General features: G+C 37.3%; 1 protein-coding gene across 3 annotated transcripts in view; it reads right to left on the reverse strand.

The window, feature by feature from the left end:
• QTGAL (queuosine-tRNA galactosyltransferase) overlaps window positions 1–12,828 on the reverse strand; it is a 114,761-nt gene that overhangs the window by 101,569 nt on the left and 364 nt on the right. For all 3 annotated transcript variants that reach the window (XM_085077928.1, XM_085077927.1, XM_085077929.1), the window contains exons 2-4: window positions 7,997–8,113; window positions 7,786–7,885; window positions 2,792–2,856 (exon numbers count right to left, since the gene is read on the reverse strand). In XM_085077928.1, the coding sequence (XP_084934054.1) occupies window positions 2,792–2,856; window positions 7,786–7,885; window positions 7,997–8,113 (282 nt within the window). The remainder of the gene's footprint in view (window positions 1–2,791; window positions 2,857–7,785; window positions 7,886–7,996; window positions 8,114–12,828) is intronic.

A 12,828-nucleotide genomic window follows, 5' to 3' on the forward strand; every position in this document is an offset into this window, starting at 1 on the left:
TGGCACCACCCCAGGGAACTGATAAACTACAGCTACCATAGAATGAAACTGGTAGATAAAGTCATAACTGCAGATAATTTGAAGAAGAAAAGCTAACAGTGAAATATATTTGCAAAATTAGCTCTCACTCTCTCATACTATAAATGTTATATTTGAAAAAAATTGTTAATTATCTTCAATTTTTCTGCTTGTTTTTCCTGCAGTGGAAAAAAAGCCTCAGTAGCTTGGAGGTGAAATCTGTAACAACAACCACAGTAAAAAACCACCACAATAGCTGTTAGTCAAACAGCTGCCACTTCATACTAGAAAAGGCTGATCAAATTCTGACAGTTCTGAGATCTGTAACCTCTTTTTTCCACATTTCTTCCCAGTTTATTGTCCTCACAAATCTGTGTTGAGAGACATAACATAAGCAGCTTGACTCCAGCTGGAATAGCAAGCAACAGCAGTCTTGCTGGAGCCAGTACCTCCAATGATGCTCCAAACATGCTCATTCATTCATTTCACTCAGAGCAGACACAGGAATGCACAAACAGCCTCGATGTGCTTCTCCACCTATTTGCAATGTGCACAAACTACAGCCACAACCCCATTTCCCTCCACATCCGCCTGCAGCAGACCTGAAACTGTGGCTGTACTTCTGAAGGTCAATTCCTTGGCACTACTGCAGCACATTCCTAAAGGCTGATATCAACATTCCTTCCTAGAGAGCTGGATACTGGATTGGTGACTGAAATGAAGAAGGTAGGTGGTGTGTGGAAGCAGAGTTGTTAAACAGCTGGCAACATCTGTGTTGCAGCTATTATCACACAACACTTACTAACTATGGCCAAAACATTGAGCAATTTTTGGACTTGTAGTAGTTTCCACATTCATTTTTTCCTCCAATCCATTTTCAGCAAGAAATGGCAGTCACAAGGAGAGACAGTAGAAAATATATTTAAATAATGCCAGTCATTTAATATTGCTTTGGTAGCAAGATTAGGCTTCTGGTAGTCCAGAATGCCTGTTTTGAAGAAGGAATAGAAATGCATGGAACAGAAAATCTTGGTAACTTCTCTGAAGTTTATCCATACTGTAAATCATAAAATCCTCAACTCACTTCAAGTAATTCTTGGTAATATTAAATATAAACTCGTGCTAATGATAATACTGAAGTATTACAAAATCATTACCTGCTATATTCCTTAATAATTGTAATTTGTTTCCCTGATATTTTGTCACTAGTTAGTCAGCCTAATGAAACAATACAGCAGCATGAGGATGTATAATACATGGCAAATAACAAATTGAGAATTCTGAAGAATCACTATAAAAGTATGAATTCATTTAATTTAGAATTTAATCTTCTAGCTCATCCATTGCAAAACTGGCACCACTCCAATTATTTCCTGGAATAATTTATGAGGTCCCTACACTCTTTCATAACCTGGTCAGTCAGGTGATCAAAATCAGATCAGTTTTGTGTTCATACTCCCTCAAAATACTCTGTTTATGAAATGGATTCCAGTGCTTAGTGCAGGATATTAAATACTTATTTTGTGATGTCTGTGAAAATGACCTTTTCAAACACCAGTAACTTGTACATGCAATTGTGAGTTCTGTGCATTCAATGGATGTTCAAATTTTTAATTCTGTGATACCCATATGTAGGAGATACTGCATTTCAAAGCTTCACCCTCCATAAACTTATATAAGAAGATTTACGTGAAATACACTCTGTAAACAAACAAACAAAAGCCCCAAACCAACAAACTGTTAAATGTGGATAAATTCAAATAAACTTATTTTACAAGGCACACTGTGCTGCTGAGAAGACTAATAACTTAACAAAAGCAAGAATAAAGGCCAGGAAAGCCACCTGCAAAAGTTAATTTCTCAAATGGTAAGACAAGATATTCCTGCTGCACTTCCTTGAGTCAGAAGAAATATACCAACCCTTAACCATGTCTTTCAACAGTATACTGATTAAATCACAGAAATTTAACATATGAACAAAGTAATTTCTTCCATCTAATTGATAAAGCAAGTGGAGTCTGAAAACTGAAAGATTTCCCTAATTAAAACCTGAGAAAGGCTGTAGAGTTCACATACCTGCTCTCACAACACTTTTTAACAAGCACAGACAATCACAACATTAAGTTGAATTGTGTCTGAAAACCTACCCTGTTCATCCTGTACTGCCCTAACCCATAGTTCAGTTCCAATTCAGAGGGGAAAAAAAAAATCAATCTTCAGGTGAAATTACATGAGATCAGTGAGCCTTGAAGGTCCTGCTCCTCTTGCCTGCTCCCAGCACACAGCCCCACTCCTCAGCTCAGCTGGGCACCTTTGTGAAACCATTCCCTGCATATTCAGCTGCACACAGGGAGATACTTATCTGTGGGTTAGTGAGCTGAATGGCTTCACAGAAGATATCCAACAAAGGACAGGAAAAAAAAAATCAAGATGGAAGGTGAGACCTCGCCTATTTTGCATCAAAAAGCCAGTAGATTAGCTCTTAGTTTCGCCATCAATACAATTTTCTGAAGAATGTGGGAAAGAAAAATCCTGAAAACACCTAAATACCAACCTTGCCCAGGCCTGTTCACAACAGGCCTTGTGAAACCTGATATAATTAAAAATGGTGTAAGGCTTTCTACAGGTTGGAATACAACTTTACAGCCATAAATAGTAACCAGCACATTTAACAACCAAACACCTTTAAGCACTTTGTCTTTCAGCAAACCAACAACCCCATTAAAAAGAATTATATTGACACAACCAAGTCAGACAAAAAGCATTAACTTACTGAATCCAGAAAGCAGAGGTAGGTTCCTGAGCTCTGAATTACTGCTTGATTTTTAGCAAATCCAACTGTTGAGAAAGCAAAGATAAAAACTGGGGTAGTGTTGTATCTTTTAAAATCTTAATAAAAGTGAGGAACAGATGAAAGAAAATACAAAAATCATTATCACATAAAGTTCGCAATGCTTCCATATTTAAAGCAAGGTAATTTGTGAATATTTAAACAGAATGCCTATGTCAGTCACCTTCTCTGAGTGAGTACCAGAATTCCACCATCAAGTAGAATAAGACTACTTTAGCTAGCCCTCCACAAAGACATAATATGTAATATGTATCTGGAAGAGGACAGGTTTTATATCCAGAACCTGTAGAATCACAGAATGGTTTGGGCTGGAATGGATCTTTAAAGGTCATCTTGTCCAATCCCTTGCAAGGAGCAGATGCTGAAAACCTTTGTCTGTATATACATTCATCTTTTAAGTCCTAACAAATGCTAACAAATCACAAAAGAGGCAGAGAAAGAACCAGAGGCTGTTCTTCCCATCAGGGGACCAGGTTCTCAAAAGGACTCAGGGAAAGTTCTGTTCCTTGGTGCTTGTTAAATATAAAGTTTGCAAATACACAAACTTCGTGTGCCATTTGTATAATGCAGACTGGAGCCAAAGCCAGCTTATTTATTAGATATATAGACTCAAAGGTGCCTTATTTATACCATAACATGTTATAGCATCAATGGAATTGAAATACCAGTTCAGACAAATGATGACATTGGCATCTAGGGTCTCTTACTTTCTAGCTCCCTGACACTTGCTGAATCTTTTTACCAACTCATTCATTTCAGGAAGCTGAACCAGAAGAAAAAATTTTGTCAGCTTAAATTCTGAAGCACATGACTGTTCTGGAGGATCAAACAAATGGTAGAACAAAAAAAATAGGAAGGAGAAGGAATCCAGAGTTGAGGGTAAGGATGGGAATGCAGCAACCAGCAACAGGATGAACTCAGTTTACCACTGAAATACATCCAGAAGGTAGGAAATCATTACCTGGGATCATTCTTGCAGGTAGACAAGGTGCACCTTAGAACATTCAGACCTCTGAATTCTCTCCCTGGGATGCATTATAAGAAAAGACCACACTATATCCAGTGTTAGTCTGAAAAATGCTGTATGAATTCCACTTGGTCACATATGTAACACTTAAGCTTTCTTGGAAGTACTTATGGAACCAAGTCAGGGAATCCCACAAGATCATCCTGACTTGCAAAACAAACTATGTGATGACATGCAATACTGTAGGGCTTTTACTCTTTAAGGGGAAAACTGGAAATACAAAGCCAAAAAATCTCACCATGAAGCAGGATAGAAAAATTTAAATAATATTATCCATATAGTTTCTGATTTTGCATTTGAAAAAAAAGCAGAGTTCTGTAACTCTCTTATCTCTTTATGTGATACAAGTTTAAGTTTGCTCAGGAAACAAATTTAACTGGGCTCAAAGGTTCCCCTAGTTGTACTGCACGTGCTCCCTGGCTATTTTGCTGAGCTGTCCAAGTACAGGAAAAGACTTATGACTGCATTTCTTTCTGCCTCCAAGGAACATTATGTCAACTACCACCAGTACACTACTAATAAAGACTCTTCCTTATAACTGTGTTATTTTTTTATGTACTTTAATCCTCACCTTAACTTCTCTTCACTGTGGATTGTTTGCATTTATTATTTTACAGCATATTTACTCACTTCCTTTTATAAACATATGAATATCTAATCTCATATATCCAGTTACTCTCAGTCTCCTTCCCACTGGCAGTAAGAAAGCAGCTGGCAAAGCCAGGAGCTGCCACAGCAGCAGAGCTGGAAGCTGGCATGAGCAGCTTGAGTGGGAAACAACTGATGCAAGTCAACAGGTCTGGACAAGCCAAAGCAGCAAACCCCCAGTTCTGTGGAGGTCCCTGGTAAAGCAAGGGATAAGAGAACAGCACAAAACCAAGGACAGAATTAAATCTGCCCAACATCAAATATATCAGTACTATCAGAAGCCATGCCAGCTGTAAAGCAGCCCATACTTAGTGCTTACATTTTATTAACATACCCAAATAATTAAAAAAACCTTCAGTAGATAATGAAGAATCAAAAATGTAGGAAAAGTGAAGGAGACTTAAAGGTAGCTACAAGATAGCAATTATACTACTCTATGAACTTGAAATATTTCAGATCTCCTTACCAAATAAGCCACTTTAAATAAAATCATGAAATATCTAGTATTTGTTATGAGAAAGAGCTGGAAAATATTCCTTGCTGTGTTTAAGACAGAAACCATCCTGAAATTTTCCATACACCAAATATTTTTTAGAAGAGAGAGAGAGAAAAGAAAATGCACATATTTTTTAAATTATTAAGAAGATAAATATAACTCCCCCTAGAAGAAACTAGGTATTAAAAATTCTTTCATGACAACAAATTCTGTGTTTGGCATGAGTAAAAAAATGTCTTTAATATTACTCTACTGAACAAAATGAAATGTTTGTTCCAGGTCTCTGAGTTTTGTAAGGCCTGCTTACTTGGTGAAAAGAGCCTGTTACCATGGCTACAGCCGTAAAAACTTAAGCCTCAGTGAGATATTAACATTCCTCACTCTTGGAAAGAGAAAGGTTTCCTTTTTTTAGGCAAGTGACCCTTTCTTTTTTCCTAGGTTCCCCCCCCCTTTCTTTTACATGTTAGAAAAGAATCAGAAATAAATCCTAATCTTGTGTAAATAGTTGAAGATGTGAAGCCTGACTAGTACATTGTTTCTGTACCAAAGCATCTTCTTTTAAAGGCAAGACTCCTTACAGTTGTACCTAGTCCTTAACATAATAAATCACCAAAAGCAAACAAATACTATACCTGCTCCTAAAATTTAACAACCATGAAGTAAAGATATCCTTGTTTTAATGGTGACCTGAGAGTGACTTCCACATTAATAAGCCTGGGTTTGTTTTTTAGCAGAACTATGCATATCACACTATTATTTAAAGAGTGCACAGCTGCACCTCCCACCCCCACTTTATTAAAGATCTGTTCAGTCTCCAGCTACCCCAACACTGACAAATGCATGTTAAACCAAAAAACAATCTGACATATCCCTGATGGCACAATGGAGTTCACAACTTTAGGTTCAGTTTCCTGAAGTGCAAAGGTGAACTGACATCAGAACTCTAATATAAAAATAACTAACTATCCTGCCTGTGTGTTCTGGCAAACTAAAAACTAGTTTATACACAATTGATACAACCCTCTATTAGGAACAAGACTCTAGACATAGAAAATGTTTATAAAAACAGAAAACATGTTACACAACACCGTGATATTAACAAAAACATTACTATCTCAAATATCAGAATTAACAACCTCTGGGATTATTCTTTGACTTAAGAAATTATAACCTACTTAGTTTCTTGATCATCAACTAGTAAAAAAAGTCCATTTTTAAAGGAGACTGATCACCCAATAGTGGAGGGGGAGCAAAAAGAAGACAGTTACAGGATTATGAGTAATTCTTGACATTGCTCAACTATCAGTTGCCCAAAAGAGAAAAATTCCCTCTAAAAACCTTGTCTGCCTTTTGTCATTACCAGCCCAATAATTCTAATGCTACAAGCTGCACTGTCAAAACAACACCAGTTCATGCTAGAGGTATTAAAATACTAAAAATATTTATAGTAATGGTTATGCTGTGTTACTTCAGTATTGCTATGTCTGACAACTATTTAAAAATAGATGTAAAGCCTACAGTCAGAAGAAATGATAGTAAATAAAGCCAGGGGCCTATAGCAGGTTGCTGATGAATTCAGTGCACAAACTCCCAATTTATTTGCATGTTTCAACGGGGGATGAAAATTAAACTTTCTGAAACAGAACTGGGCTTTTGCATAAGATGATCATTTTGAGTAGATTGTAATAAGCCTCAGTTTCTTTCCACTTCAAACAGGACATTTAATGAAACAACAGAAACTCTCAAAATTTTGTGTTACAGTCTTTCCAAAGTGTGACTTTTAAGCGAGATAAATTCAAAGACAGAAATTTGGAACCAGGGTTTTAACAATTCCTACCTGTCTACTCATTACAGCAAAGTCCAGAATGACAGAAACATTGGGTGCACAACACAAACTGTGAGCACACTGCTCTTCCTTTCTCCTGCTGCTCTTCCTCAGAACACAGACAGGATCTTCCAACTTTACTGTCACTTGACAAAACCTTCTTCAAAAACCAACCGACTTTTATTTCTATTTTACATCTTAGGAAGCTTTTGTGCTAAAATCCCCTAAGCATAAACCAGCCAAAACAAGAAAATGTGTTAGAGAGATTTGTCTGTAATCTCCTGCAGTGGGTAAATGTGATTCATATTAGCATGTAAATGAACAGGGGATCACATCATACACCTGTCTGGCAGCTCACTAAACATACTGGTTTAGCCCTTTGAGTGAATAATTAGGACTTTAGTGAGAGTTTTTAGCTCACATGAAAACTTTGAAAACCTCTGTTTTGATTTGGTCATTGAAGCAATATCAAAAAAGGTATTTATTTTCTATTTCAGGGTCTATTTTACTAGACTGAAAGATATGCATTTACTTTTAAAATCTTAATGTAAGCAATTTTGAATTTCTTTTTTTCTTAAAACCCATCTCCTGAAGATAAATCAGATATCAGAAAGCCACAGTACAACTGTAAGCATTAACAACATTGTGTATACTACAATTAAACAAAATTCTTTTGTAGAGTAGAGCACAAGTGCTAAGCCAAGCTCTTCTTTCCTGGAACATATAAACAAATTCTACAGAGCCCAAACCAACAGGGCCAAATTCAAATTGGAATGAGTTTTTGAACAGAGCTCTAGAAAACAATGCAGGGTTTTTTCCATTGCAATGCAAATAGCTACAAAGACACTTTTTAAACTAAAAACCAGAAGGTGCCTACAATAAGAACCAAACCCTCACAAAATCACTATTAAGCTACATACCACCTTGAGGCTGAGAGGAATCATTGTTTCCAATGATTACTGAAATACCAACTTCTTCCAACTTGATCTTCCATTTTTCAATTATTTCAGCTGAACCATCCTAGAAAAAAATAATGACATAGATGCAGCTATTTTGATTTGTATGGTGAAGCAAACCAAAAATTCAGAGACAGTATTTACTTGGATAGTATTTCAAAGGTCTGAAACATACCTTACTGGCATCATTAAAAATTGACAGCTCCATGGTTCCTTTAAAATCTTGTTCCCAAACTGACTTTAAGCATTCATCTAACCAGCATTCACTGTTGTGAACAGGCACAATGATAGACTACAGAAAAACAAACAAAAAGCCACATGCCCATCAGTAAGTGCTATTTTTGTTTACTTACAGTGTATTTATTAGAAAGGAGAAGTAGCAGATCATTCTGAAACTAACTTTCACCAAAAAATGCATCTTAAAATATAGAAGTAGGAAAAGCACCTTTATTTTCATTATAAGTATATTATTTGCTTTCTTCTCTTTCAAGCTTTTTAAAAATGAAGTTCCACAAGATGATTTTTGGTAGAAATCCAAGGACACAAGAGAGACCACTGAACCAAGCCCACCAATGAAACATCTGTAACACCACCCTAACCTGTTTCTAGTATTCCTGCATTTCTTAGGACACTCCTCACTTCTGTCTTCCATTAAGACATCTTACTCATCAATTTCTCTTCAAGCTTCCTACCTAACTGGAGATGTTCATACATGCAGCAGACCTTCAGGCTCCAGCCAAGTTTTTTTTAAAATGATTCCACCTACAGCTGCTCTAAAGCACATTAGAAGTTGATCTATGATGTAGCTCCACACTGTGCCATTCCAACTGCAGGCTTTCCTCTTACAGCCTCTTGGTTCAGATGTGCACACAAAGGAGGAAAACATACCTGAGATATTTCAAAATTGGTTAGAAACCAGAGACAAAGGTTTTATCTGTTCAGTTACTCACCACTGTTCTAATTATTCCTAATAAGCCAACAAAGCCCAAAATTCTTTAAGTGTCTCAAACCAGAACACACTGCCTTCATAGAATGCAAAGTCCTGAGAAATCAGTTCAGTGATCCACTGGCTGTGTTTGCAAAGGGAAAGCTCAAGTCTGTACCTCTTAAAATTACTTATAAATGGGGAATTTAAGGGCCTAACTAACTCATAAAAAGTCTCATGGAACGTTTAAAAAAGTCCCTGGAAACACAACTTAAACTCCTCATTATGTTGGGTAACCACAAACTCAACTTGGAGTTGGAAGAAAGAGAGGATTAGTTCCTACTGTGAGCAGGTGAGGATCCTAAGAAACAAAATACTAGGATACTGAAATTGAATTGCTCCCAATTTAGTGACATGTACATCGTGCAAATACACACAGATGCACACACTAGAAGGCAAATTTTTGGACACTGAGGGATGTACACACAGGTATGGCCCAGTATTGTACAGGGTACAATGATTAACAACATTTCACAGCCAAATAAAATAGTAAACTTATCTAAAATTCATGAACCTCTGATTTTTGGCAGGATGATGGAACAGTTCTTAAAAGAAGAACAAAAGCTCACTATAATTTTAAGCAAAGCAGGCCTTTGACTTGTGTTTTAGAGAGATAAATAAATAAAATAAGGAAAAACAAAAAAAAAGTGAAACTGGCTACCCGATAATTACAACATACAGAAAAAAATATTATTTCAGAACTGCCTCACATTAGTACTTTGAGACTGGAAAATAAGCAAAAATCTGAGATTCTAAAGTACTATATTCAATTTACTCAAGATTTTAATATTCTTTATGTGGGCATGGCAATTAAAATATGAGCCTACACATTCATACCAACCAATCTAACATGTTCAGGTAAAAAAGGTTCCACAATTCTTCCAATGACAATATAAACTTGTGCAGTTTTGCACATCCAGAAAAATCAGTTATTTTTCAATTTGTTTTCGGATTCACTTAGTAAAAACTTGACTAAGCCATCACCAACTAGCTCGCCATTGGCTTGAAAACTGGAACTTCTTTGCTTTTTTTCCGCAGTGTACTCCTGTTTTAAGTCAGGACAGCAGTGCAAAATAGCAGATGATGTTTGACCTCCCTGTTTAATTTGAACTGAAAGCAGAAGAAACAGTACTTTAAGGGCAGCACATATAAAACCAGCCGTAAATACCTGATGGCACTGATGTGCTCTGAACTCAACTGCTCATACTAACATGCTCCTTAAACACATTACTGTGAGCAAATTCTATTTCCACAGAACCACGACCACCATACAGAACTGGACACCTGCCAAACTAAGGCACAGAGCTGAATTGTTAAAGATACTTCTGTGTAAAACCTGAAAAATTAACAAATCCACACAAATAACTGTACTCAGCAATATGATTAACATCTCAGAGTACTGCTGGCATTGTATACTGGAGTTTTCTTAGGTTCCACCATTCTTGCTCAGCTTTCTGGTTTTCTGTGCTCACTTTCTGTGTTTACTTTTAGCTTAAGGATAAATTAAGATCTAAACTTTCATTTCTCCCTAGTTCATTACTAGATTTGTACCCTGGCTTAAGAGCTGCAATTGAGCAATCATAAATTTGCATTTAACCTCGTGTGACTATCAGAATAATTCAATCTCCTTGGACCATTTAAAGAGGGAAAAACATGAACCAGGGCACTATTTCCTTTCCAGGTGCAGTTTCATAGCAAAAATACCAGCTGGTAGTAACCTCCAGGTGTCTTCTTCTTCTGTCCCAAAACAAGATCAACCACAGCTCTGCCACTGCTGACAGACCCTCTCTCCAGGGACAAATACCAGCCTGGCTAAAGCAATCACTAAAGGCAGGCATAAGGGAAATCCAGAATACAGCCTTCCCAGTGTCATTTTGCTACTGTTTATGCCAACTCCTACTTCCCCATCCCAGAGAATTCTAGTTCTCCTTGCAGCAGCCCTTCATGTATTTGAAGACTGCTACCAAAACAGTGAACTACAGAAACACGCCTAAAGCTCTGTCAAAGTAATTTTGAGCATTTGGGACATAAATTGCAAACAACTAATGTGCTTTTGGCGTTACAAGATCATCTGAGTGACTACTGAGTCAGAATTACCATTTCATTAGCTGAGGCTGATTTATAGCTGCAGCAATAGGGAGGAGTTTCTTGGCCTGTGAGCCAAATGACTCCTAAAAGAGAGCTATGAATCAAACCTGGATTTCAGCATTGTGACACTACTGGTTTTCCCAGAACTCCACACATTCGAGACTAAGGCCTGAAGTGATTTTAGGTATTTTTCGCAATGCAGTTTTGCTATCACTGAGCTGAAGATAATGATTCTTGGCTTCGCTGCAAAGTGAATTTTGTATGGCAGAAATGATTGAATGTGAAATGGCTAAGAAGTAGTTCAATCCCTTTTCTTCCACAAATTCATCACTCAAACAAAACTCTCTCACTAGACCACAGCAAAACAAATACAACAATCACAAAACTGAAGAGGAGAAACATGAGGTTTTCAGGTGTCAGAAAATGTGCGACTGAAGGTTTTGCAATGCTTTTGGCATTACCATTGTTATTCTCCAAGAATATAGAGACTCCTAAGTGAAAACTGGATTTCAGTTTCCACAAATCTCAACTCAGGCAGGCTCCTACCTGTTCCCATATCTCAACGTGGAAAATAACCCTGAAAAAGCATTAATACTACTAAAAATTTAAAGAAGTCAGGAACCATTATTTTTAAATGAAATTTTCCTATTATTATTCCAAACTATTTCCAAACACAGGGCTGTTGGCAGAAACCAGAAACACAATGGTTTTGTAAAACCTCATGTATGAGATACTTTAAATTAAATTAGCACAGAGGTATTTTCAAACATTGACCAGTCTTTAGGATCTGAGACTCTGATGTTATTCATCATTTGTACTTGCCCATTGATTTGTATGTTTTTGCTTTTCAGCATTTGCTACTAACCTTAAACCGTTGCCAAACCCCATCAGTTTTAATTAATCTTGTATGTTTTAATTACATATAAATTACAGATACCTATATCATTTATACAGGTATGTAGAAATTTAAGAAATGTGGTAGCAAAAATAATTTTTATGTATATCTTTATTTTATATACATATGCAGATATAATTATATGTAGATAAATATCTACATATAGATGATATACACACATATATTAGCTATATATATATACACATATGTATTTTATATATATCTATATAAAATAGAGGTATATCTATATACATTTTAATGTATCCATTGAAATATTATATATCAATAATATACATTTCCACCTGTTCTTCAACTAATTTTTTATTTGGATCTCTTCAATCTGCACTTGATCCATCCTGCTGCGCTAAGTGGTTTAAAAATTTTGCAGTAACTTTTACAGATCACTATTATATGTATTTCTATATCTATTTTTATATATGTATAGGCAGAGATAGATATATATGTTATGTATTTAACTTTATGTGTATTATTTATATATATGTGCACATATATAAAGAATTTATATATATAACCTGTATATTCACACACACTCTATATACATACTATACATATATACACACACTATATATATATACACATATATGTATACACACACACACACACTATATACGTATATATTTATAGGTACGGAAGTTACAAAAGCAGGAAGTGCTGTAGGAAGATTTTCCGCCTTTCTCTGCCAACCCCGCGCACCAAACGCGCCGAGCTGCAGCAGCAGCCGGGCCAAAGCCGGCCAGAGCTCCTCCGGGAGGGCAGAGCCCCGGGCAGCCCGACCTCCGAGCTGTGAGCCCACCCGGCACAGCCTGCGGGACACCCGGCACAGCCTGCGGGACACCCGGCACAGCCTGCGGGACACCCGGCACAGCCCCGCGGGGACACCCGGCACGGCCCCGCGGGGACAGCCGGCACAGCCCCGCCGGGACACCCGGCACAGCCCCGCGGGGACACCCGGCACGGCCCCGCGGGGACACCCGGCACGGCCCCGCGGGGACACCCGGCACGGCCCCGCGGGGACACC

The sequence above is a fragment of the Lichenostomus cassidix genome, chromosome 18, assembly GCF_008360975.1.
Source record: "Lichenostomus cassidix isolate B80296 chromosome 18, HeHo_3.0, whole genome shotgun sequence".
Lineage (NCBI taxonomy): Eukaryota > Metazoa > Chordata > Aves > Passeriformes > Meliphagidae > Lichenostomus > Lichenostomus cassidix.